Here is a 27,938-nt window from a genome sequence, read left to right on the forward strand (position 1 = left end):
AAAAGACATGGTTGCTTTTGAGCTGCAATCGATTTTTCCCACTGTGCAAAGACAGACAAAACAAGTTTGTGGGCATTTGGGATGTATAGATAATCATTTTGTGACTTTGTTGAGGCTGGTTTTGAACTCATGTTTGTCCTGCCTCAGCCTGGGATTACAGGCGCATACCATGGTGCTCAGCAGTTTATGACTTCTGCTAACAGTTCTTTAAGTATATTTTTAAACATATAATTGTTTTGGATTAAACAGATTACATATAGGCAAGAATAAAGATTTTAGTATAAAGAGTACCCAGGTTCTCACTACCTTGTTATAAAGAAATAAACTTTAAATGTTCTGTTCTTATACATTCAGAGGTACCATTATTCAGAATTTAACATTCCCCTTTTTAAAGTCTTTAACATGTCTGTATCCTTAAACTGTCCTTAATTCTGCAAATTTCTCAATTTACAAAAGGCAGTCAGACCAGATGTATTCTTCTGTATCCCTGTCTGCCAACCTTATTAATTTATTGATCCTGGATATTGAACTTAGGGCATCTCTGTCACTGAGCTACATCCAGCCCTTTTTGAGACAGGGTCTCACTAAATTGCTGAGGCTGGCCTTGAACTGGCAATCCTTCAGCCTCAGCTTCCTGAATTTCTGGGATTACAGGCATGCATTGTGCCAGGCCCTGCCAACCTTATTTGATATTCAATAACGTGTTGCTACCAGTGTAATTATTTTCAATGATAGTGTTTCATTTTATGAATAAGCCAAGATTTATTTTGCCATTCAACAGTTTTAGACCTTTAATTGTTTGCATTATTTTGCTACTACAAGCAGTGCCAATGAACCTTAGCATAAGCCAAGGTTCTCAAGAGCAGGTTCTCTTTGTTTTTCAAGGTGAGTCATGACCCATTAATGAGTTACAAAAACAATTCAGGGGATCAGAACCAGCACCATTTTTTAATGAAGTAACCCAGCATAGATACCAGGTGCATTTTATATTGTAGTGTTGTTTCATGAAATGTTTGGTTTGGTACGGTGCTGGGGATAGAGCCCAGGGTCACATGCATGCTACACATTTGCTGTGTCACTGAGCCACCCACTCCCAATTCCATTTCATGAAATGTTTGAATGCTATATACATACTCTATGTATGTCCACACAGTGATTCTACCAAGGTACACTTCATCGGTGGCATCCTGTCCACTCTATGTCAACACTAACACTCAATATTAGCCTTTTAAATTTGTGCCTATCTGTTTGGAGTGAAATGGTTTTCTCATTTTGGTTTTAATTTACATTTCCCGGATTACCACTTGAAATTAAGAAACTACCTGTTTGTTGGCATAGGTGGATATTGTTTAAAAGATCATTTGTTTGGTTATACAAACTTGACCCTTGAAGTAAATCCAACTTTATAATTCAAGACTCCCCTTAATTGCCTACATCAGTGGAGAAATTGTTACTACTGGCTTACACTATTGGTGAGCAGCACTCATGTCAGGTTGAGTCCATTCACCAAACTACAGAGGGCATGGAATACCTCTTGATGAGACAAACCTAAGCAAGGTAGTTTTAATAAAACTGAACTCTAAGATATGTCCCTATACCTTTGATTTCTCTAATAAAACATCTGTGCAATAAGTAAAGAAAAATAAAGTTGGATGGCAAAGCAGTTGATACTAGGAAGTCAATTAGATTGACAGGCATGTGCCAGATTGTAAAAGCCTATGATTCAAATTGTGCCTCAGCAAAATCAAGAATTTTTATAGTATTAATCCTTTGGAAAATATTTGAGACCACACATGTTAAATCTTCGACTGCCAAGTGTCTGCTGTACTTTCTTTTATTTTCATCATAATCTTTGCATCAAGATACATAGCAATGATAGCAGGTTTCTTTTTAAAGCTTAGTATTAAATATTAAATATCTTTCCCCAGTTTAATTTTACATTACTCTGCCAAGAAAAAAAAAATTAAAACTCAAGTTATTTGAAGCCTGGACACACTTCCATGATTAGCCGGGCTATGTAAAAGTTGGTGTCTTATTCTTTCTGCTATGCAAACAGATCTAGGCTCTAGAAAGATGGGACCAGGTTATAATTGTTTTTGAAAAGTGTGCTACAAAAATGGATGGCCTGTTATAAGCCAGGTTACAAAGTAAGGACAGGGAGTAAGAGAGGGACATTTTCTTTCAGGAAAAAAGAAAACAATTCCTGAAGAGTTCCAGTCCATAATTTTTTCCCAAAATGGTTGAAGGAGGGAGTAAGATCTCAAAATGAGCTTCAAAGTACTGTCTCTGTGAGGGAATGGTACTTGTCTTGCCGAGGAGGGTGACTGCCGAGGAAGGGGATGACTATGTTGACCATCCCCACCCTCCCCAGCTAGGGGAAAGGGAATGGAAAGTTTATTGCCCAGTGGCTGTGAAAGTGAGCTGAAGCTTAACTGGTATTGAATTCACTAAGAGGTTTCTTCTAGAAACAGACAACTCAGACTCTTCTTCTCACTTCAGCAAAGAAGTTATTTTTAAAAGCACTTGGGAAGTTCCTCCTCCACCTCAAGGTGGGAAGGCTCAGAGAAGGGAGTCATCAGTACAGCCACCTTCCAGGCCATAACGGAATTCCTGAAGGTTGGAGACCCCATAGAAGTGGACAAAGGCTGCGGCCACCACCAGGACGTGGAAAATCTGATGGGACTGGAACTGCAAGAATAAAAAGAGAACAGCCTTTAGAATACTGGCAAGGAAGAATTAGAAATATATAGGAAAAATCATTTGTCTTCTCTGCCTAGTTTCTCAATTTTTTTAACATCAGAAAAGTAACATTTGTTGTAGAAGAATTCAAAGTCTTTATAGGAGATAACACCGAAAAGTTAATATTGGCCACTTCCCCGCAGTGGTCAGAATATGTATACAAACACACACTAAGTGATCCAAGTCTTTTACCACCTTTTAACTTTAGGCTGGTCACTCACCATCACAGGCCCTGCTGGAAAAGTCATTTCTTACCCATATGTCAAACTTTCCCGGAAAGAAGCGCTCAGGAATCCGAGCAGCATAAAGGCCAGCTCCGGTGATGTACATCACAGCCATGAGGAAGAACCAGCCCATCTGGCCCACTGTGGTGGCCTTGACAAAGCCCTCAGCGATAGTAAAGTGCATGGTGGGCACAACACCACTCAAGCCAAGTCCCAGGAACACTCCTGAACAGAGCAGACACGAAACTGTCAAGCAGGGAAACAGCTACTACATGGAAGGCACTCTTGTTCTCCTCTGGAATCCAAATGTTTATGATAAGTAGCTATTTTTTGGTGAAGAGTACATGTTTAAAAGTGTAGCCACAAGATGGGTTCTTATGATCCAGAATGGGAAGAAGGCTGAGTTAGTACTTAAATACCTCATTAATATTCATTATCTATTAAGGAGCCCAGGCAAAAATGATATGTCAAAATCCTGATGGTTGACCTAGGTACAAATCTTAGGTGCCAAGGCTTTAACTGACTCAAGCCAGAAAAGAATAGAATAAGCTTCCCATTAAGAACACAATGAAGACTTTGGTAACTAAGTAAGAACTCTGCCCTCCTGAGTGGAGAGATATACCCACACAAATGAGGCAAGAGCAAGGGAAGAATGGGTACTTCCCCTACAATTACACTCTACATGACTGGGGGCGAGGGACTACCATCCTTTGTACTACTCTTGTTTAAATACAGTGCTTACCAAATGGTTGGCACTTGTATTTTACAATTCTTTTAGTTTAAAACACAGCAGTTATTAAGTCCAAAGAGCCTACAAACTGGTGGTAATTGGTGATGTTGCTGCAAATAACAATCCTCAAAATAAGCAGTGCACACTTGTGTGAGCCCTGCTACTGGGAAGACTGAGGCAGCAGGATCACAAGTTTGAGGGTAGTCTCAAAATAAAGAATACAAAAGGGCTGGGGATGTAGCTCAGTGGTACAGCATTTGCTTAGCATGTGGGAGGGCATGGGTTCAATCCCCAGTATTGGGGTGTGTGGGGATTACAAAAAAGAAAATTTAAAGAGTGGAAAGAGTGAAAACACAGAGATGTTTATACTTATAGTTATTGACATTAGTTGTTGGCCATGTTAACACTCAAAACATTTTATTCACCAAGCCAGGCATCCCGTTTCCTTAGTAAAATGCTTCTGGTGTTTTCGTTGTAATCCCTTGGTCTGAGTACATTGGACCTGGGTCACTGAAATGACTGTGCTTGCTATATCGTTAGACTGTTTGAAATCAAGTATAAGAGCAGTCACAGCTTTTCTTACAGATAAGTGACCCGCTGGGTAATGATCTAACAGCAAACTTGAAACACTAGTGAAAACTGAAGGCGAAAAGAGCTTTGAAAATTCACACATTTTTAAAATGTGTGTGTGTGTGTGTGGGGGGGGTACCAGGATTAAACCTGGGGTACTCTACAAGTGAGCTAAATCTCAGTCTCCCCATCCCTTTTCAGACAGGATCTCACTATAGTGTCCAGGCTGGCCCTGAGTTCCAATCCTCCTGCCCAAGTAGGCAGGATTACAGACATATGGCCCCGTGCCTGGCTACATTCACATCATTTTGAAAGTTTCACACACAAATAAGATTTGGGCAGGGTTCTCAAATCTGCCAACCTCAGGGTCCAGGGTTGAGACAAGTAAGCCCAAGGTTCAAATACCTTTGAGGTTTACACTGTATCTTCCTACTTACCCGCTCTTGTTTGCCGGTGTTTAGGAGTGGCAAACCGGTCCCACTGTGCCACAATGATGGCAGAGATGCCCAGGACACAGACGATGGAGAGGTAGATGAGCCGAGGCTGTGGGGAGCAGTAGAAGGAGTAATAGAGCCAGGGGACAAAGCTCCCCATAATCAGTAGAGCAATCCCTGAATAGTCCAGTCTAAAAAGGAGCCACAAAATGCAATGAGTCAGTGAGAGAAATGAAGAATCCCAAGTGGTTCATTTAACTAGTTCTTTCTGTTCTCTACCTGCTCCCAGATTTGAACATCTCTAGTCTCTCCTGACTTTCCATACAGTTAATCCTGTATCCTAGATTAAAATTCCATAAGATCAAGCACTTCTACTGTATAATAGAAGTCTTTAAATGACCCTGCTCACAGAATTCTGTCCCTCTCCCTTGGTTGTAGATACTTGAATTTAGCAGTTCTACCACAATCCAGCATCACACTCAGGAAGGCTCTAAATAGTCTCCCATTCTGACAGAATGATTTCTAAAAACAAAAACCTGAGATTTGGAGTATTATTAAGGTGTACTGTCACTTGTTTTGTTTTAATGGACTTTTTTTTTTCTTTTTGAGATGGAGTCCAGCTAGGATGCCCAGATTGATCTCTAACTTCCAGGCTCAAAGATCCTCATGTCTCAGCCTCCCTAGTAGCTGGAACTAGGTCCATACAACTATGCCTAGCATCAATTTTTTTTTAAAATTTTTTAATTTTTTTGGTACTGGGGATTGAACTCAGGGGCACTTGGCCACTAAGTCACATCCCCTGCCCTGTTTTGAATTTTATTTAGAGACAGGGTCTCACTGAGTTGCTTAGCGCCTCACTTTTGCTGAGCCTGCCTTTGAACTCTTGATCCTCCTGTCTCAGCCCCCAGAGCTGCCGATTAAAGGCATGTATCACAGGGCTCAGCAATTTTTTTTTTTTAAACAAAGAAAATATATTCTTGTTACTGGTGCTATTAGTAAAAACAAAAAGAAGCACACAAATAAAAGAACCTCAGGCTCAGAGTTGGGGAAATAGGGATGGACATGCAGGGCTTCCAAAAATGCCTGCGCAGCACAGATAAGCATTAGCAGGAGGAAGCATGGACAACTTGTCACGCTCTACTCTGGCTTTGGCAACAGGAAGATAAGCTAGTATGAATGGAAGGTCTTGGAAAATAACCCACTTAAGGTAGTACTGTTCAGGTAGAAAACAGATTCCACAACCGGCTTCATGAAGTGTTTATGAGAAAAGCTTTATCATCTTGCTGTACCCAAGGAAAAGAAAGCTTTTCGTCAAGCAGTCCCATTCAGCACTGGGATCACAAGAGGTGACAGTGGTGCACACAGTCTTTCCTGCTGTTCTTTCAACTCACTTGGAAAAAGTCCGGGAAACTTTCTCTGAATGACAATAGACGGTGTGGAAGAGCCAGGAGAAGCTGAGGCAGAGCACTGCACCCAAAAAGAACATGCCAAAAACCACTTTCTCCTGAAGAGGGGCCATGAAGTACATATTTGGTCTAAGCATGGTCAAGATTCCCAAAAAGAGAAATAGTACGAAACCTGCAGGAGAGAAAAAGAAAAAGCCTGTGAGGAAAAGGAACACTTTGACAGCTGGTAGTTTTAAATCAGTGAACTATGGGGCTTACTGTAGGAAATGCAGTAGCAAATAAAGCCCACTTTCAGGAGAAAGTGGCACTGGTCACACAAGCCCTGACAAAAGGACCATTTTTTGGAAATGTTGGCATTTTGTATTTATGGGAAATTAGGAAATAGGAGTCGCCTCCATCTAGAACAGTTCTGCTAAGGATCACAAGAGAATATCTAGTCCGCTTCTTTGTCTTAAAGATCAGTGATTAAGAGTCAATCAAGGTCACTGGTAGTTTAAAGGCACAATTCCAGCTATCAAACAGCCAGAACAATTTTGTTCTTCTTTCCCATGGACAAAGACTACAACCCCTGAGTTAAGGAGATAAAAAAAAAAATTGTATTTTTCCCTGTTCAAATCACTTACCAAGCAGATGGGTCCAGATGTTGCCAGTTTCAGTGTGGATGCGGAAGATGCTCTTGAAGCAAGCACGAAAGGAGGGCATGGGTGGTCTGTGGCCATGTAGCAGATAGTCATTGTCCTTCAGCCAGTCAGGAAGTACATCATATGGGATGACCCTCCAACGCCCCTCCCAGACCTAAAATATATACAATGTTTCTAGGAAAGGCTCTAGAGAACACTAGCCTCCCTGCTGCCAAGTAGATAGTGAAAGACAATCAGTCCATAAGGATGCCAGTCAGGCGCTAGATGGTTCCAGGTCCTGGTGGGAAACCTGCCTGGATCAGAAGATACTCAAGACATAGCACAAATGGGGCTAGAGAGTACTAACCCATATTTTGACAACTTAAAAAAAAATTCCTTTGTCCTTATTTCTATTTTTTAAAATATATTTTTAGTTGTAAATGGACACAATACCTTATTTATTTGTGTTATGTGGTGCTGAGGATCAAACCCAGTGCCTCATGTGTGCTAGGCAAGTGTTCTACCACTGAGCCACAAATCCAGCCCCTGTCCTTATTTCTTGTGGTTTATCTGAACATGCCTCAGCTAAGTATTTTCCGACTCTTAAAGAAAATATAGTATATATCCTCCTTTTGGCTTCTTGCAATTTCAAAATACAGTGAATAAAAAACAAAGAAATTATAGATAAGGGTTTTATTTATTATTTTTTTTTTTTTTAGATAAGGGTTTTAAATATACATAGATTCCTTTTTCTCCAGGAAGTCTGCTCCATCCTTTCCTACAACTAAATTCTAAGTTCTTACTTGGCTGGGACTATATCTTTACAGAGTAGGGTTCTTAATTTAGGATCCATGCATAATACACAGAATCTAGGAAGTAGACAGAAACTTGGATGGGCAAAAGAATCTGTATTCTCATTTATCTATGATTAAATTTAGTGGGCCCCTCAATTATAAAAGTATGCAAAAGATCTCAGTAGTATTAGCAGAAGTTGTGACTGTTACCAAAAGAAATCATATTTTCAGGGTTAGGACTGCCTCAGTAGTAGAGTGCTTGCCTAGCATGCACAAAGCCCTGGGTTCTATCCCCAGGATATTTTCATATACTCATTTGCAGAGATTTCAAAGTTTTCTATTCATCATTACTCAGAAATTACAAATTTTAAGAAAACGTTAGGATTTATCATTAACACATATTTAAGGTGTTATAAAGGAACCCATATCATTTAAATATTTTGATGACTGCCAAAGGGATCCATAGCAAAAGAAAGTCAAAACTCTCTATTTTAGACTATGTTTTGAACAAGGTCCACCGCAATATGCAGTAAACATTCAGCCAGTCTTCACCTCAACCAAAAAAACAGACGCACCCACAGGAATACAAGCCCTTCAGCCCAAGACAAACTTGCCAGCTGGAAACATCCCAGACAGGCCTGCTGACACCCTCCCCATCCCCACTTCCAAGATGAAAGCTCCAGGCTGCACCTTATATACGAACTCCTCCATCTTCTCCATGGCATGGTGGGCCTGCAGGGGAAGTGTCAGTACCCGTACCTCCTCCTCTTCTTCCTGGGGCACTGGGCATGTTTGTTCTTCTTCAGCCTGAAGGGAAACAACAAACAAAATCCAGGCGTCATCTCATAGACTGTACTACTCCTTGGTCAGGGAGATCCACAGACACCCAAACTCAACCCATTCTGCCTAGCCGTTCTCCTACACAAGTACCTTGTGCCGCTTCTCCAAAAGCATGTTTGTTGAGTTTACAATATTGTAGTTTAAGGCTTATTAATGTTTCATAAATGTTGGAGTGAGAGAGTTCTATTCCGCATACAGGAGGGTAGACTCTCAGAGCCTAGCATAGGAGGGACTTAAGATTAGCACACCACCCAAGATGTTCTTTATCTGAATGACCCGTCCTGTTCTCTAGAACAAGTGGTTCTCAACTTTCCCCAATTTCCCAAATAGTTCTTTCTTCCATTTGACCAAGTTTTCAAAACAATGAAAAAGATAAAGAGTCTCAGAGATTTCCCTAACAAGAATTGTATTCATAGTTTGTTCACCAACTCTGGGGATGCTATCATGGTTGTAACTTTGTATCCACAGCAGCTCCCAGGAGCTTGGGGCCTCAGAACTGGTTACTCACCAAACAGCAGTTCTGACTCCTGAGGCCAACTGAGTACACCCGGGAGGGCATTTGCCTATATAGGAGACCTTTCTCCCCTAGGGCTCCAGACCATGGAGATGGGAAGCCTGGCAGCGCAATTCCTTCTCTGGACTATGCTTGCTTACTGTATCTTTCTGGATGAAGGTCCCTGTAAGTACTGGGTGTCTCTCAGATTTTGTGATGCAGATTCTGCCTTGCCTCCCCCAATACTCTCTTTCATCCTAAGGAACAAAGTCCTTGGATTTATTCAATGCAATGTTATTCCAATTTTACTCAGGCCTAATGGGAAGACATTAAGCTGAATAGAACTATGTAACAAAGTTTTGGCCTATGTGTTGCGAAGTCCTTTCTGTTACTCTCATTTAAAAGAAAAGAATGGTCCCTTCTCCTCCTGTATGGTGGGGAGGTGTGATTCATTATTCCCATATCCTTTTATTTGAGAGAGATTCCTAACTTGTCAAAGCTATAGGGGTTTTTGTTTGATACATAAAGTCAAATCTATTCTGTCTCCTACATTCACTTACTGATTTCATATTAGATTTCAGGCCTTATGCTGTGTACTTTTTTTTAAACCCTAACATGTTGCCAGGATGATTTTTTTTAAAGATATTTTTTAGTTGTCAATGGATCTTTATTTTATTTGTTTATTTGTGGTGCTGAGAATTGAACCCAGTGCCTCACACATGGTAGACCAGTGCTCTACCACTAAGCCACAACCCCAGCCCATGCTGTGTATTTTTGGGGAGTGAAATTCCCAAAGCCTATAGTGGGGAAAACAGCTAAAAAGATACTTATTATAGTTTTTTAAGGAAGGAAGTGTAGTTTTTTTTTTTTTTTTTTTGGTACTGGGGATTAAACTTAGGGGTACTTGGCCACTGAACCACATCCCCAATCCTATTTATTTTATTTTATTTAGACCCGGGGTCTCACTGAGTTTCTTAGTGCCTCATCGTTGCTGAGGCTGGCTTTGAACTAGTGATCCTCCTATCTTAGCCTCCAGAGCCACTGTGACTATAGGCATGGGCCACCATGTCTGGCTAGAAGGGTAGATCTTAAGAAATAAACTGACAGCCAGGCATGGTGGTGTATGCTTATAATCCTAGCAACTTGGGGAGGCTGAGGCAGAAAGATTGTATGTTCAAAGCCATGCAATTTTGGCTGGGGATGTGGCTCAAGCGGTAGCGCGCTCGTCTGGTATGCGTGCGGCCCGGGTTCGATCCTCAGCACCACATACCAACAAAGATGTTGTGTCCGCCGAGAACTAAAAAATAAATATTAAAAAAATTCTCTCTCTCTCTCTCTCTCTCTCTCTCTCTCTCTCTCCACTCTCTCTTTAAAAAAAAAAAAAAAAAAAAGCCATGCAATTTTGCTTCAGCAAAATAGCAAAGCCCTGTCTTAAGAAAAGAAAGAGACTGACAAATGTGAGGACTCCTAGGAAGATGCCTTACCTTGTTTGGGTTGGCAATTACCCGCTTGCCCTTCTCTTCTAGCAGGGGTCCCAGTTCAGCCAGTTCCACCGAGTCAGTTTCCCTGTTACTGGCAGGAGCCCCGTTGCCCTGTGCCACCACAGATCCTTTGTGGGAAGACATCTGGCTGGTACCTCAGTACCCTGCAGCTTCAGCTTGGGAAAAGGCTGGGGTCTCTCAGCCCCAGGGGGCAGAGATCTCCCTGTGATGGCAAACACTAAAAGCAAACACAAATATAAAGGGTGCTGACAATGTATTCCTTTTACAGTTTCATTTCTATCATTCAATACTGAGTAAGACACAGCTAATTAGTCTGTACCCTGTCTCCAATTGTAGAGGCTAGTTCACTTAAACGAAATCTATTCCTTATCCTCTCTTTAATATCACCCTTTACCCAAAACCTCATCCATTTTACTGATGAAGCCAAAAATAACTCATCTTGTTGTTTGTCTTCACAGGATCTATGATCACTGTACCAAATTGCTGCTACAGAGAATCAGGTTCTGGCCCTAAGGTCCCTCCCACAGGTATGGAGCCCATTAGATGAATCTTGCCTGTCATTCCCCAAACTCATACTAAAGCAGGTCTAAGTCTGAGACTGAAGAACATAAAATAGGAAGCCAACACCTGGCTACAACTAGTACAAAACCATCCGGGCTTAGAAATGAATTTAATGCCCAGTGAACTTGGTGGGACTACAAAAGTGCACAAGTAAAAGTGCCTTGCACACAAAAGGAATTGTTGAAAGACGGATATTTGGTGGCTTATTTCTCTTCACGATCTACTAATTCTATCTCAGGATTATAGCCTGGGTAACACTTGTATAACAAGCTTTCATTGCATCTATCCTTAAGGCAGACAGTAACTTACCTGGAAGCAGGAAGCTGAAGACAAGGAGGCTGCCCCAAGTTTGCCCTTTGTTACACACACACCTCATAACCAGCTTGACAAAAGCTTGTCCCAACCACCACAGCCCATAATCTAAACCCCACTCAAATTACTTTTCCAGAAACTAGACACAGGCTCACAGGTCCTTTAGGAAAACCAGAGAAACCCTGACTTCAGTTTTCTAGGAAAAGTCTCAGAAACATTAGGTTTTCTTGAGTTAGACTTCAAGTAGTGATCTTTAATGAGGGCTGAGAAAACTGGGGGACAGTTTCTAAAGATTTCTATTTTGTAAATTACTAGTTCTTCTCTCCTCCTCCTAGAGACAACGGACTATTACACACAGTAATAGCTGTAGCCAGAATATTAGCATTTTCTTGTACTGATTACTCAAGCCCCAATAGCCGCAGGGCAATGCAGAGAGGGCCTAGAGTGAGATGCACTATGGTAATGGTAGAAACTTAAGCTTAGGGAGCCCACTTCTATCATGCTGGGAAGTAAACATCAATTTGTTCCCAATGTGGACATTATACAACCCATAGCTGCTCACTATATGTATAAACATCTTTGACATCTTACATTAGTTTTTATCAAAGAGTAATCACAATTCCTTATCAGGGATTACAATTGGGTATATGTAGTCAGGTGTGATTTTAGGTGTCAACCTAACTGGTTTAAGGGAAACCCAGATAGCTGGTAAAACATTATTTATGGGTACATCTCTGACAGTGTTTCCAGAAGAGACTGGCATTTGAATTAGTTAGATCTGAGTATGGAAGATCTGGCTCTCACTCAATGCAAGTAGACATTATCTAATCAGAACAAAAAGGGACATGAATTTTCTCTCTCAGAGTTGGGACATATTTCTTCTCCTGTCCTTGGACATCAAGAACTCCAGTTCTATGGCCTTTGGACTCTGGGACCTGCACCCGTATCACCTGGTTCTGAGGTCCTTGGACTTGGACTGAACCATGCTACTGGCTTCCTGGTTCTCTAGCTTGCAGACAGCCTATTATGGGAGTCAGCCCCCATAATCATGTGAGCCAGTTCCCCTACAAATCCCCTTTCATCTATCTGCCTGCCTATCTATCTGCTTTTAAATCTTTCTGGAGAAACCTAATACTTCAATTGGTCCTCAGATATGGCAAGCCTCAAATTTCAGAACAGCCACATATCATGTTATGCTAACGCATAAACACAGCTGAAAACAACAGACAAATCTAGTCCAGGAGACAAAACAATAACTCACTGTACAGCGGATCTTTATGTGGTGTCAACATATAGACAGTTCCTCTTCCTTTGAGTGTGCAAGACTCTGACAAGAGGGCTGCCAGCATGCAGACACAGAGAACAATTGAGCTCAAGAAGAACAGGAAACAGGAGGCCCCTGAAAACCTCAGGATAGGCAACCCATGTGAGAAGACACATTGGGAAATCTTTTTCAACATCTGATCTCAAAACAGTTCCTCAAAGTTAAGTACTACTGAATAAACAGCTTTACTAAGAAATAATTTAAGCTTAGTAGTGGTGCACACCTGTAATTCCAGTGATGTGAGAGGCTGAGGAATATTACAAGTTCAAGGCCCACCTGGGCAACTTAGTGAGACCTTGTCTCAAAATCAAAGATAGAAATGATGGGGATGGGATTGTGGCTGTGGCTCAGTGGTAAAGCGCCTGCCTTGCATGTGTGGGGTACTGGGTTTGATCTTCAGCAACACATAAAAATAAATAACTAAGGATATTGTGTCCACCTACAACCATAATTTTTTTTTTAAATGATGGGAGGGGGGCAGGCAAGCTGGGGATATAGCTTAGTTGGTAGACTGCTTGCCTCATGTGCACAAGGCCCTGGGTTCAATCCCCTGCACTGCCAGAAAAAAAAAAAAGATGATGATGAAGATGTAGCTCGATGGTAGAGTGCCTTTGGTTCAATCCTCAGTACTACTACTACTACTACTAATTTTTTTATAACATTGAGCAAAAAATACAAATAGCTTTGGGCATCTTGGAGATGTCTGAGAAGAAAAGCAGACAGTGTAGAATACTGCTACCAATAATTTAGAGTAGGCTACAAGGGCAGAAGCAAAACAAAACATACCCATAATTTTTGGTCAGAACCCATATTTCAAAATGAATGAATGAATGAATGGGGCAAATCCGAGCCAATAAGCACATGCCTTAGCTTCTTGCCACTAGCTAAGGTTTGTGCACTTTTTCCTTAAGCTGTGGGACTTTCTCTTATCCCCTTCCCCAGAGTTAACAAACATAGTCATTGAATATTTAACAAACATATTTAGTCGTATCCACTAAGACATTCTAAGGCTCTGTACAAAATACAAAGTTGAATAAGTTATATCATCGTCTTCAAAGAACTTTTGATCCAATGGCATAAGGTAGTTCATGATATTTCCAAATTAAGTGATACAAGACATTGCTCCAGGAGGACAGTGAAAGAACATAATCCCTCAACTTGAATGGTGTCACATGGTGCTACACAAGACTTAGTGTGTATGTATTTTACTAGAGGCAGTGAGAATAATATAGACAAACTTTTAAGCTGGACAATTAGGCTCCAAAGATCAGAAGCAGAATCCAGCTTGGTAGTCTTACTAATTTCCTCATTTGATCTGAAAAGTTTTTATATCCTCAAGTCTCTTAGTCACCATTGAAGTTTTTTATTTTTTCAGTCCAAATCACCTGCTATTAAGAAAAATTCTTCTGATTCCCTCCAACTCTTCCATCACTAGCTCCTATATCACCCCACCCCATCTTCTAGACCCAGAGCCAGCAAACCTAACAGACACTCCAACTCATAAACCAGCCATCAGCTACAACTCATATAAAAATATATCATCATGGGGCTGGGGATGTGGCTCAAGCGGTAACGTGCTCGCCTAGCGTGTGTGCGGCCCGGGTTCGATCCTCAGCACCACATACAAAGATGTTGTGTCTGCCGAGAACTAAGAAAAAATAAATAAATATTAAAAAAATTCTCTCTCTCTCTCTCTCTCCCCCTCTCTCTCTCACTTTCTCTTTAAAAAAAATATATCATCATGCATTAAAGTACATACAATGGAGGTCAATGGAGATCATGTCATCATAGTGAGCAAAGTCCATTGTCCAGTTTGGTCTTTTAAACTGTAGCAACACAGAGTCAGGAAAGGAAGAGATAGGGATTGGAGGTCTGGCAAGAAAGAAGAGCAAGTAATACTAGGCCCTAAAAATAGCACTTCTATAAGGTTGACCACTTGCAAGCAACTGGGAATTACAAGAAGTGTTTTAGTCTATTACATAAAATCAGCACAAACCCTACAGTATTCGACTGATTCTGAGTGACTCAGAAAAGCCAAAATATACTTCAGGTTTCTGCCAGCTTTCTATCTCCTCAGGTATTTAGGAGGAAACACCTTTCTTCTCAAACTAGCCACACCCAGCACAACAAATTATAAACAGCCAAACTCCATCAAGTGCATTTTTGATGGGATTTCTTCAACTCAAGCTAATAAACCTTAACCACTAAGCTTTCCAACTGGATAAACCCAGGATATTAAAAAGTAAAGCTGTGGAAGCAGGGAGGTGTTTGTGCTCTTACAAATAAGATAATCCTGTGCCAAACCTGAGGAAAAGGTTGATTCTTAATCAGCAGCTAGAGAGTTATTTCCCCTACAAGTGTTTGGAGACATTTATTCTATGAAACAATTTCCGACTATGACACACATTCTCCTTGGTTTTGACTCAAGCTTTTATGAGTTTTTATCTGGGGTTTCTGGACCCTTAGAGACTCTGTGGGGAGGCTCTCCAGTAGCATGATTCTCACTGTTCTCACAAGTCTAGCAGTATAGAGAAATCCATCTTCTCCTTTCTGAAGGGGAAAAATGAATCAAGGCAAAGGCCTATTTGAAAGTATGGAACTGCAATAATGAAGTCTCAGCTCTTCTATTTGATGCCAAGTGTCAGCAACTTAGAATCTGAAGGGAAAAATCACAACAACTTCCTTTGTAGTTCTCTTCTTGTTAAAGCTGTCAACAGAAGAGTTCTTTTCCGTCCCAACAGAGACAGATAAACTTTCCTAATGACGTATAACCAACAGAACAAAACAAAATAAAAAAATCACCATACAGGCATATGAGAGATGTTCATGCCAGCCTGTTTTCAATACCAACTTTCAAGTACATCATAGATACATGGTCAATACAGTTACAAAACAGCATTCAATTTATTTCATGCACCCCAGAAACCCTAATTAAACAAAAGCAAACTAGGTGCATGTCTAAAAACCAATCTCTTGGAACTGGTTTGGTAAGAGGGCATTTTCAAGGACCTTTTCAATCCAAAATGACTACAAACTTTGTAAACATTAATCATGCTCCCAACTTTTATGAGCAGTAAAAGGGAATTAAATTTGAGCACAGTGAGAGGAACAAAAACCTGTAAATGACATTAGGGACAAACGAACATTAAGGACAAAATGTAACAACTTTGACGAGTACCACCACCAGAAAAAAAAAAAAAAAAACCCACCCTAACTAACAAAGCCTCTAGCTATGAAGATGACTATTAAGTTCACCAGAATGATCTCACCTAGATGGGACAGGATAATGCAGTAGAGTGTTAAAATTTTCAGTCTGACTTTATACTACAGTAGTCAAAGAAAATTTCCTAGGGAAACAGAGAACAAATTTACTAGCCTAGAAAGAAGGGCAAATTCTTTTCTTTATTAATCTGAGACTACACTGGTTAATACAATATACATGATGTGGGTACAGAGAAAAGGCAAACAGAGGAGTCAGAGCTTGAAGGAGCTGCTGACTTCCATTTTAAGAGGAGGAAATAATGGTTGTTTTCTTATAACATCACTACCAGACTAAGTTTTGTGGAAGGCTATTTTTTTGGGGGGGCAGGGTGCCAGGGATTGAACCCAGGGGCTCTTAACCACAAAGCCACATCCCCAGCCCTTTTTATATTTTATTAGAGATAGGGTCTTGCTGAATTTCTTAAGGCCTCGCTAAGTTGCTGAGGCTGGGTTTGAACTTGAGATACTTCTGCCTCAGCCTCCAGAGATGCTGGTATTACTGGCATTTGCCACCGCACCGAGCTTTGTGGAAGGATTTTTTTAAAAGGGTCTTGATAAGTAAAGATGGAAGCAGGGCATTCCAGGAGGGTACACAATGTAAACAAGGGAAGGAAAGAACAGAGCCCCTAAGGCACGAATAATTCACTTTTCCATAAGGGAGTTTTAGGTAAAATGAGGCCAGACTGAAGAAACTGAAGATAGCCTAAAAGCCTGCTTATGATGGTATTCTTTATCCATTAGCAATGGGGAGTGAGCCTTGTTGCTTCCTGTTAGTTTTCTAAGATTCTCTCCTATTTGTAGGCAAAGTGGTCACTTATTTATTTATTTACTCCCTAGGAATCATGTCATTTCCTGACCACTGAGAACAAAATGTTTTCGGTTTCTACTCTGTAATTAGATAATTTTGTAAAGGTCTATGTTAAGATGGACTTAAAATTCCCCAATTTTAAGAGTGAGTCCCCAAGTACCAACCATAGAAATTACTCCTAGAATAAAGAAATTAGTGGCTGCAAGCCGGGAACCCTGACATTGCAATCTGTGCAATCTGTTTAGCGCCACCCTGTCTAAATTCCTGGCAGTGTACAGATACTATAAAATCTCAGGAACAGTGGTTGCACCATCATACCCTAACCAGCCACTATCAAAAGAGAAAAGCAGTGGACAGACCCCATTATTACTTCAGCTTAGAAAAGAACCAACCATCTCCATTCTCATTTGATCGAAGACAGCAGCCTAAATATTCACCATGGTGCTTCCTAATCCATCTTCCAAATACTTGAGGGAAATGCTATGGTTAATTTAGTAGAGTACCAAGGCCTCCTTTTGCTCCGCTGACATCAGAAACTGTAAACCCAAATTCTCCCTGTCGATTTCCTATACTCCCACGAAGCACCAGAAACGGAGGGAAAGCACTTATCTATTTTACTTTCGTAAACACCAAGGGCGTGAAGACCCCAATTCAGCCTACATCAATCCTAGATTTCTGAGCGAATGAAATTTCGTTTCCCCAAAGTAGTTTGGATTTTGCTCACACTTCAGCTTTTAGGGTTACCTTACAACTGTCCACCAATCTCCGCCCCCCCACCACATCAAGATGAGAGTACTGTCAGGTCTGACTCGCCGAAGACTAGAGGTCTGGGAGCCTGACGCTCCCGCGGTCACCCAGGGCGGGTGGGTGCTCCCGGCTGAGAGTGGAGGTTCTGCAACCCAGGCCCGCACCCCCACTCGCAGGCTCAGCTTTGGTCGTCCGGTAGCGACTAGGGCCGGAACCGGGCGTCCCAACCCCCCGTGGGGTTGAGGGCACAGCACTCACCAGGGATGCCGGGCGCCGGGGGACAGCTGGGCACCAGCAGCCCACCCGCACCGGGGCTGCGGATTTGGAGGCCGCCTCGCAGGCGGCGCGCAGTGGGAGGGGCCGGAAATGTTTACCAGCCCGACCGCCGGGAAGCCGGGAGGCCCGCGCCCGCTCCAGCGCGGGAGCCGGGGACCCTGGGGACCTCGAGGCCGGCTACTTCGCGGCTGTCCCCTCCTCAGGCCTGGGCTGGGGCTGCCGGAGTCCGCGCGCAGGCCGAGTCCCCGCCCACCGGCCAGCCCCGAGGAAACTTACGGCCGGGTGGGCAGGCTCTGCTGGGGGCCGCGGTCCCCCAGCTACATCCCGCGGCACTGGACGCGGCCTGCGGCCGAGCAGCCCGGGATTTTCAGCGCCCTCCCAGCGCCGGAAGGGGCGCGCGACCACACGGCGTCACCTCCGCAGCCGCGTCACCCCCTCGAGGCTCTACCTCACCCCCTCCAATCCCAGGCATTCCTCCCGGAGTCCCAATCGCGGGCCGGCTCCCTAGGCCCCGCCCCACGGGCCCGCCTTCCCGGAGGGGCCCACCTCCCGACTCTGCTCCAATCGCTCACGCCGACCGCCCCCAGCTTGGCGCTCGCGCTGTCCAATTGCAGACCCTACCTCGCCGGGCTCCAACGGCGGCGCGTGATGGAGAAGGAATTCCAGAGAATTAGACCGTACCCTGGGAAGGAATGCATAATTTCCCATCAAACGCCTTGTCTAGGACGAGAAATAATTTACATCTTTCCTATTATCAACGCCTATCGTTTCATCTCCAGAACAGTTTTTAATACCTTCTCGAGTCTCGTGGTTTCCTCCCACTTCCTTGTGCCAGGCGCTGAGCTAGACTTTTGTTTTGGCTCCTGTTATTTCTCATCAGAAACGGCGGGATTTTTTTTTTTTTTAAACCAGTCTAGCTTGAGAATTCCCAACCATAGATCCTGCTCCCACGTGCACCCAAAGGGCATATCTGGGAGGCAATGTAGGGTAGGGCAACCCTGACACCCATGAACCACACACACAGAAGTGATCTATGGGGTACACCATTTTTCTTGTTCTCCCAAGGATGGTGTGCACTAATTCCATCCCAGATGCAGAGAAAGAAGCTCATTATGTTGCGTGGACACATCAGGGCAGTGGGATCAGTGATGTTGGTGCTGGCTACAAGTGAGCTGAGGAGTCACACAGATCTAGTTTCCTTTCCCCAGCTAGACTATGATCGTAAGCATATTACTGAAGCCCTCTAAATGATAATTACCCCAGCTGAAAATGGGGAAAATAGTGTTATTTCATTAGACCTTTGTCAGGATTAAATGAGATCATTTTTGCAGGCTTTTAGTATTATGGCTGGCAAATAGTCAATGCTTCATAAATGAGCTGTTACTGTGTTGTCCACTGAGAAAACCCTTAGAAGCTTCCTGCTATCCTTCAGCTTTGAGTTAGTTTCTTCAGCATGGTCCTTTACAAGCTAATTCTAACCTATTATCAGGATTCATCTTCTTCCATTTCTCTCTGGCATTTTGGGCCTCAATGAACTTCTAGGTTCTTCAAATGCAAACTTCTCTTTCATGTAGCTTTTGCATATTCTAAACCTTCTGCTGAATTGCCTACCCCACATTGCCCAGTTGTCTGATGAAAGATCCAAGCCCAGTTCTAGTTGGCCCCAAATAATCCTAAATTCAGATTCAGGTTCCATCAGCGGCTGGCCAGTTGTATTTCCTTTGGCAAATCCTTAATCTTCAACTCACAGGATTAGCATAAATTCTTAGCACAGTACCCAGTACATGGGATGTTATCAAAGATGATAATTCCCTTTTTTCTCTTCCCCCTTCTCTGAATCTTTCTCAACTCCTTCCTGTCTATACCTAGTATGTATCTCTGTGATAACTTTTTTGTTTGTTGGTTGTTTGGAATATTGGGGATAGAACCCAGTGCTTTACCACTGAGCTACACCCTGAGCCCAGACTTCAGGGCTGGGTCTCAAATTTTAAATCCTCCTGCCTCAATCTCCAGAATCACTGGGATTACAGGAGTGTGCCACCACACCCAACTCTGCAATAGTATCAATCACACTGTATTGTAATGATTGTCACTTGTCTACCTTGGATTGTGAGTTCTTTGAGGAGGGTCTAACACCAGTTTTGGTCTTGTATCCTCAGGGCCCAGCACAGTGTTTACCATATGAAAGGTCCTTAATAAATATGTGTATGTTGAACGAAGGAGGCTCACTCAGTCTTGTGTGAAACAAGGATTGGTGAGTTTCCGTTGTAGAAAATTCTCTTAGCAGCCCAGTAATCCTAAGCAGGATTTTTCTTTCTGTCTAGGCATGATGCCTATCATCTCAGGGGCTTGGGAGGCTCAGGCTGGAGGATCCTAAGGTTAAGGCCAAGGTGGGCAACTTAGTGAGACCCTGTCTCAGAAATAAAAGGGACTGGGGATGTACAGTGGTAAAGTGTCCCTGCATTGAATTTCCAATTCCAAAAATATATTTTTTCCCTTTTTGTATTTGAGGTGGCTTACCAAACACAATGTCATATACATACTAGCACATCAAGAAATTTTTGATGAAATACTACCAACAGAGTTGACTGAAGAATCTGAGGGTCCCACCAGCCATTCTCAGTGGCTCCATAGACAGAAACTCACAGATCCATGAAGAAAAACAATGTCAGCCTCCCTCCTAAACGCAAGCATTGTTTTCTCCCAATGACACTAACACAAATCTGAAGAGGCTTCCCCAGTTTTATCTTGGGAGAAGGGAGTGGATTGGGGTATGCTCTCATAGCAGGGAAGGATGCTTGGGACAGATAGTACTGGGGGAGGCCAACTTTGTTCAGATACCAAGTCTGTTTGGGGCTGGTGATGTCAGGTTACTTTTTAAAGACAGCTTCCCTTCCAAATGGAAAGGCAATCCTTTGATTTGTGTGCCAAATAACCTGAAGAATAAATATGGTGAGAGAAAGGCTAAGCGAAGGAAGAGGGGAAGAATGGCCAAATCAAAGGACCATTGGGAGGGGTACCTGTGCTCCCAAAACGTCTCTCTAGCATGTGTTCTCCTTCCCCCACCTCAGAAGCCTCCAGGGAAGAGTTGAGCTCTGGCTCTGCAGAAACAGCTGCTGAGATGACCACGGAGTCTGGTGGCAGCTCACATTTCAGCACACAGTACAACTGCTCAAAGGCTCTTTGGAAAACCCAGGAGATTTTGTGCTGGGAAGACTTTTCTCCCAAGATCTGTAGGCATTTTGAAACAAGGACCCGAAACACAACAACCCCTCATATATCACACTGGGGCCTCAAGCCTATTTATTTTAAGAGCCAGAGGTTCCTGTGTAAGTAGCAATCTTAGATTATAGATAGCCATTTCTCTCTAGCCTGGGCAGAGGCCGAGAGAGACAAACACAAAAACATATTTCACAGTCCTTCTTAGTCTGAAGTTTTTAGGAAACCATTTCTTCCTTTCCCTGTCTCTAGAAGACTGCCTTTGTAAATCAACTTGCAATCACATAAGCAAAATTTGCCCATGGTTTAAGTACTGAAGACTAAGCAAAACCCTCTGCATAGTCTGTTCCTTTCATCACAGACACAAAGAAGGTGAGAATGTGATGCTATCAAGGAACCAGCCCAGTCTTGGAACAAATGTACATGCCTCCTTGTTTTCAACCCTAAGAACGAGACTGCTCCAGGGGCCTCACCTAGGGAGATCTGAGGGCCTTGATGGGAATATCTCAGCCTTGGCCCTTTTCTATGGCTACAGGAATGTTGTTCCTGCAGGTATCATCTACATTGTAGTTCCAGTGCAAGATACCAAGGGCTGACATTCTCTGGAAAAAAAATCTAGGGCTTGTAGTGTTTGAGTACTGACTGGGTATAGTTGCAGACATGGGACCAGGGCAGCTGGGAAGGTGCTCAGTAGGTGAATCAGTAGGTGAATCGCATCTTTTGTGAATAGCCCAATTTGTCCAAGTTGGGATGGCAGGCCAGCTGTATCATTGGGGGTGGCCCACAGAGCAGCAGCAGTACATCATCCCCTGGGGCAGGCAGGTGCTCCTGGATCATGTCAGCAGTCACAAAGCCCTTGCTGTAGGCCCAATCTGAAGCACAGAGGAAAAGAGAGAACTGACCCATGCTGGCATAGGAATGTGGTACCATGAGAACAGATCATAGGAGAGGGCCCTGAAGGGCTCCTAAGAAGGTCTCAGGTTGTAACAGCAGTTACAGCCATCCCTATCGCCCACTGGTAAACAGAAACCCAAAGGAAAGAGATCAGGAGACCACTGTGTCTCTGTACTCATACTTGGGACTTTGGCAGTGTCAGGGAAGGTTGGTTTCAGTAAACCTAAAACTTACAGAGGGGCAATGCCTGGATTTTGATAATGAGGGGATATCATTATCCACAGAAATGGGGAGGATACCTTTGGAGGGATGGTCCAGAGTGAACCAGAGTTTAAAGCGATTGGGGTACCGGGCCTGCAGCTCCTCTAAGTCTTCCCGCAGGATTATGTCCTTTTCTGTCTGAAATGCAAAGGGAAAGCAGAGTCTTGGAAACCTTCTCAGGCCTACATCATACAAGATCTCTGACTAGGGGTTGTGGCGCATGCCTGTAATTCCAGCTACCTGGGAACCTGAGGCAGAAGAATCTTGAGTTTGAGACTAATCTGGGCAACATACTGAGACCCTATCCCAAAAAAGAATAGAACAGAAAAAGAAAAAAGTTCACTGCTATTACAACTGTCCAACCAAGAGAGAAAAAGGCTGCTAAAGCCATGCTAAAGTTCTAGGGAATAAGCAACACTTGCAGCAGTTTTAAGGAGTTAGGATGAGGGGAACACCTTTATTTAGATATCATGAAGGAATAAAGGTGAAGTATTTAACCAAGAAGACCCAAGGGTCTTTGCTTAGCACTAGATGCCTTAAATTTTTTCTTCTTTCCTTGAGGATCAGGGTACAAATCTGAGTCAATGCTCAGTCCTATTTCCTCCTTATTGTAGTAGAGGGTCCTGTACCTGGCAGAAGGTGCCTTGGCTCAGAGACTAGAACAGGCACTAGGCCAGTTCTGCCCATTGGGTCCACTGCTCATGTCCATACCCACATAGCAACTCTGAAGTCTCAATATTGAGAAAAGCAAACTAACCTGGTTGGCAAAAAGCAGAAAGCACTGGGTTGGATCTTCAGGTACTTTCAGGATAGCCCGGATCAGCTGTAGCATTGGGGTGATACCTACATGAGATACACCATGGTGAGATGTGGTGGTCACATTCCGTTCTGTCCCGGGTCCTTAGCTGATTCACCCTTTCATCTTAATTCTACTCATTCACATTCCACTCCATTTTTCTTTAGTACCCTAATCCTCTAATCTCCTCCTTCATATCCCTGGCCATATCTGGACATCCTCAATATTTACATAAATTCATTAGATGGAAATCTTTGGAAGGAACCAACTTAAGACTCTTCCTCTAAAAGTTCCCTTGGAGGACAGGGACACAAAAGTCATAGATGACTACATGTTCCTCCTGATTCAGTGATGACAGTTCTGGAACACTGAATACATAGAGGTTAAGTATTTTGGAGTCAAGCAAAGCCAGATACTAATCCTACCTCTTGCCATTAAAAGTTGAATCTCATTTTTTCATCTATAAAAGGGAAATGCTAGTAGTATCTACTTCAGAGATACATATGTGTCTAATACATAGTAGTGAACTAGACCACAAAAATGGACTAGTTCTATCTATCAGACTACACCATGTTGAATATATAGTAGTATCCAATCTATCTATCAGATTACACCATGTTGACTATATAGTAGTATCCAATCCTAATTTTCTTTCTTGACTATTCTGAGCTATTTCTTTCTACTTTCACCTAAAAATTATTAGATTCATTCAACTTGAGGAGAGCCCACCTGATTTATTGTTTTCATTTTATCAGTTAACTTTTTTGTTGTTGTTGTTTTTATTGTTTATGGTTTTGTTTTTGACTTACTGGGGAGGTTTGACATTGCTAGGGACCCCTGATTACCAGCTTGGCTGTGATCATCCAATCTCCTGAGGCCATTTAGGAGTCTGAATGGCAACAGCCAACAAGGTGAGAGAGAATGGCCCCTCAAGTGACACGAACCTGTCCCTCCAGCAATCATTCCCAGTTTCTTCGCCTTTCGGGGTTCTGGTGGCGATTTCTTATTGGGCTGAATGTTAAAATTCCCTGAGAAGTCAAGTGAAGAGAGGAGAAGAACAAAGTCAAAATAGAAAACTAAGTAAACAAATGCCAAATTGAAAATATGCCTAACGGCCAGTTGAGCAGCTGCTATGAAATCTGATCCTGGAACTTGGGTGGGGGTTGTGTTGAGTAAGCCCTGACAATAATACACTTGAAGGACAATGGGGCCACAGCTATCTGTCTACCACTCAGTTCAGGATCACACAGTGAATATCAGCAACTTTTGGCAGAGGGTCGATCCTTGGTGACGGTGACAGGCACAGGGCCAAGTGTGAATATAGTTTTCCTAGAGACACAGAATACCTCCAGGGCCTTGCTAATGCACCCAGCTATTCCCATGGGGAGGGCTAAAAGCTGTATCCTTTGGCTCTCTCCAGAGCTCAGCCTGAAGCGTGAATCTTGGAGGGAGGGGAAGAGAGGCATGTTTGCTTTGGTAATCCCCCCAGCTGTCTGTCATGGCTGCTGAATTCAGTTGGATGGAGACCTACTTCTTGTGGCAAATGGGGCCAAGAAATAGGCCTTTCTGTGCATCAGAGTTGAGATTGGAAGGAAGGGCAGCTTTGACCTTATACATGTACACACACTCGGGCATGCACAGTCATACTGTGCTAAGACTATGGAGCTAGAGCAGGGGATGGCAGGCTGGAGGAGAAGACAGGTCATTACCTTTCCCAGTGTAAGTGAGCAGTCCACTTGGCCCCCGGAATTCCACCACATCCCCAATCTTCAGACTGTCCAGGTACTGAGACATCTTCCCGCCCTCAGGAAATTTTGGGTGCACACCCTTCAGATAGACCTGATAAGACCAAGAGAAAAATACCGGATTTAGAATGTCATTGAAACAGGCTGGAACAGGCTCATACACATGCTAGCTTTTCCAAGTCCACATACTTTCCTCATATCCACAAAGGACATGCCTTCTCCTGACATCAAACAAATCAGAGAAGTTTCTACAAATTCCAGAAAGAGTGGGGTAAGGCGCCTCTGGGGTTCCTTCCTACACCCTTACCTTGATGACAAGATCCACGTAGCCTTGGTCCTCATCACTGGTGACAGGAGTGTACGGCCTGATGACCAGGCTGCCATCAATTCGGGCAGACAGGTAGACATGTTTGCCTGGAGACCATGTGGAGAGCTGTGTAAGAGCTTCTAGTGGATGTGCCATAACCCTGTTACTTTTTACCCAGAGAGGTTTGAGAGAACAGGCTGTCTTGCTTCCTGCTGAAGTCCCAAGGAGCTGGAGGATTCAGCCCACACAGCCCTCAGCTGGACCTGTCTCCAGCCTCCCTGTTGGGGAAACTCTTAACAATTACTACCAGGACCTTGGCAGGGGCAGGTAAGCTGAGGGTCTGGGTAACAGGAAAAGTTAGTGTTTGCTCAGAGGGAGTTATAAGCAAGTCCTCTGGGAAATAGGGAGAGCTGTTGAGTGGTAAAGATGGGTGGGGACACAGAAGCCACAACCTAAAGGTACCTAGTGGCACCTCACACAGCCTGAAGGATCCAGAGCTAAGTGAAGGAAGGGCAATGTCGTGTGGAGGAAAAAGATAGAAGCAACACGTCTCACCAGACCCCAGGAGAATCTCCCTCCTAGGATCCCAGGGAAAGCCCACTGCACACTTTCCTTACCCACAGGCAGCCCCAGAATGTGGTGGGCGGTGGGCAGGGCAAAGCGGAACCTCTTGGTGTTGTGGCTCACGGTCTGGAGGATGGATGACACAAGTATTTCACTAAGTGGGACTGGTTGCCACTCCCTTGGGCATCCCAACCACCAAGAAAGCTATCTATCCCTTTTATACTAGTAGAACTCAGGTCCCCTTTCTACCCTGGACCCTTCCTCCACAGCTTACCGTCTTGTCCAGCAGTCGCAGCAGGTACTTCTCATCGGGGTCCAGGAGAGTAACCTGGGGCCGGCGGGACCTTCGAACCAAGTAGGTGCCCACAGCCAGGCCGAGCAGAGTAAGCAGCCCCACCCCCAGCGAGGCCAGCAGGGCTGAGCTCTGTGGGTAGAGGAGGTAGAGTGACCGCCGGCTGGGGAAGAGCCCAGGGCGTGGGTGGTGACGGGAATGTATGACCAATCGCCCCAGGGGTGATGATCCCGCACTCCAACTCGAAAGCATGCCAAGGCCAGAGGGTAGGGTCCCCAAGATGGGAGGGTAATACGGGGACCCCAGCATCCAGGGCGGGTCTGGAGCCCTGTAGGGCGGGGTCGGCCGTAGGAGTCCCTGGTCCTGAGCTGAGTGCCCAAAACTAGATGGGGCGGGGTTCCCAGGTGCAGGATACCGAGCGAGGGTCTCACCGTCTGGATCCCCATGGCCAACCGCAGCGTCCTCCACCACCCTGCAGGCAGACAGGTCCCACAATGCGCCGCGGGGCGGGCCCGGGGGAGGAGCTTGGCAGGAGGCGTGGTTCACGGGAGGCGGGGCCTGTAGGGGGCGGGGTTGGCCTGCTCTTTGGCCCGCCCCGCTTTCCCTCCCTGGGCGACGCCGAGCATCTCTAGGCTTGTCCAAGATCTCTCAAGACTGCAGCTCCAGCGGCTCCATTCCAGCCTTCTGGTCTCTGCTGTTTGGATCCACTTATGCCAGAACAGAATGGCAGTTCTGTTTTAACACAGAACCACTCTAAGTTGGACAATTGGAACTCTTTGAATCTAAGAATCGTTCATGGAAAATGTAGCATTTGAGTCAGAGGAAGGAAAATTAATCATCATGTAGCTACCTTCGTTTTTTCCAGCAGGTTAAATTGAAGCAAGATAATTGGAAGGACTGTTCAGGAAGGAACAGCGGCATGGCAACTTCATTTCCTGGTCTCTCTGAGCAAAAGACTGGTTTTGTTCCCAGTGCCAAGTCATCCAGTATTACTCAAAAGCTTCCTTTGGGTCTTAATCTGTGTTCTCTCTTCTCAAAGACCTGGGCTTTGGAGTCAGACTGTACCGAACAAGAATTGCACCTCTAGCACATATTGACTCTGTGACCTAAAACAACTTGATCAACTCTGAGTTTCTCCATCTTGGATGGAAATATATTATCACCTATTAGGTAGTATTTAGTTTATAGAGTTGTTGTGAGACTTTGATTCGAAATGTTAACATGCTTAGTGTAGTGCCTGTCATAGGGTAAATCATTCAACAGATGGAAGCTACTGGAGGCTCATTTAGGGTTTTGGGACTGAGTTCTGTTGGCAGCAGAAGCTTGGAACAGGAGTAGTAAGAAATAGACACTGGGAGTCGTTGGAACTACAGATTTGCCAAGATTAACATCCTTTCTCACATGCAAGTTTCTCAACTAGAATGAATGACATTTGCTCTTTGAAGTACAGTGATGGGTGAGATTTCCATAAATATCATTGTCAATAGCCTAAATTAATGCCATCAAGGTGGTAGGGACATTTGAATCCTGTTTTCAGTTGTAGTTGGGGTACTCTGTTGAATGATCCTAAAGATGCTTTGTTTTCTTTATGAGCTAGCTGAAAATGTCACTCAGATCCGGGTACATCTCCATCTTTTTTTTTTTTCTCTTTTGGTGATGGTACTGGAGGTTTAACCTAGGACTATCTACCAGTAAGCTGCATCCACAGCTCTCTCTCTCTCTCTCTCTCTCTCTCTCTCTCTCTGTATATATATATATATATATATATATATATATATATATATATATACACACACACACACACACACACATACATACATACACTGGGGATTGAACCCAGAGGCGCTTAACCATTGAGCCACACCCGCAGCCGTATTTTGTATTTTATTTAGAGATAGGGTCTCACTGAATTGCTTAGTGCCTCGCTGTTGCTGAGGCTGATTTTAAACGCACCATCCTCCTGTCTCAGACTCCAGAGCTGCTGGGATTACAGCATGCCCCACCATGCCCTGCCCTTTTATATATTTTTTGAGAGACAAAGTCTTGCTGAGTTGCTTAGGGCCTCACTAAGTTGCTGAGGCTGGCTTTGAACTTGTGATCCTCCTGCCTCAGCCTGCCCCCCCGCCCCAGCAACTGGGCACAGCTCTCTTTTATTTTTATTTTGAGACAGATTCTCACCAAGTTGCCAAGTTGTCCTCAAATTTGCGATCCTTCTGCCT

The 27,938-nt window shown here is 43.7% G+C and overlaps 2 protein-coding genes across 4 annotated transcripts; both read right to left on the reverse strand.

The window, feature by feature from the left end:
- Window positions 1-1,803: 1,803 nt before the first annotated feature.
- On the reverse strand, window positions 1,804-18,057 carry Adipor1 (adiponectin receptor 1). Of its 3 annotated transcripts, none has more exons than XM_005330328.4 (8): window positions 17,918-18,057; window positions 10,335-10,569; window positions 8,208-8,324; window positions 6,727-6,898; window positions 6,089-6,275; window positions 4,701-4,888; window positions 2,995-3,188; window positions 1,804-2,688 (listed from the first exon to the last, which is right to left on the reverse strand). In XM_005330328.4, the coding sequence occupies exons 2-8, from the start codon at window positions 10,473-10,475 to the stop codon at window positions 2,560-2,562; spliced, it is 1,128 nt and encodes a 375-aa protein (XP_005330385.2). In that variant the 5' UTR covers window positions 10,476-10,569; window positions 17,918-18,057; the 3' UTR covers window positions 1,804-2,559. The 3 variants fall into 3 exon arrangements, with proteins under 3 accessions (XP_005330385.2, XP_005330386.2, XP_021585532.2); XM_005330329.5 differs by lacking the exon at window positions 17,918-18,057 and adding an exon at window positions 17,624-17,763; XM_021729857.3 differs by lacking the exons at window positions 2,995-3,188; window positions 17,918-18,057 and adding an exon at window positions 17,624-17,763.
- A 2,857-nt stretch (window positions 18,058-20,914) lies between these two features.
- On the reverse strand, window positions 20,915-26,277 carry Cyb5r1 (cytochrome b5 reductase 1). Its single transcript, XM_005330327.5, has 9 exons — window positions 26,151-26,277; window positions 25,702-25,851; window positions 25,481-25,553; window positions 24,864-24,970; window positions 24,521-24,650; window positions 23,756-23,839; window positions 22,773-22,858; window positions 22,054-22,153; window positions 20,915-21,732 (listed from the first exon to the last, which is right to left on the reverse strand). Exons 1-9 carry the CDS (start codon window positions 26,163-26,165, stop codon window positions 21,560-21,562), a joined length of 918 nt encoding a protein of 305 aa, XP_005330384.2. The 5' UTR covers window positions 26,166-26,277; the 3' UTR covers window positions 20,915-21,559.
- Between the last annotated feature and the right edge of the window lie 1,661 nt (window positions 26,278-27,938).

The sequence above is a fragment of the Ictidomys tridecemlineatus genome, chromosome 10, assembly GCF_052094955.1.
Source record: "Ictidomys tridecemlineatus isolate mIctTri1 chromosome 10, mIctTri1.hap1, whole genome shotgun sequence".
NCBI classification, from domain to species: Eukaryota; Metazoa; Chordata; class Mammalia; order Rodentia; family Sciuridae; genus Ictidomys; species Ictidomys tridecemlineatus.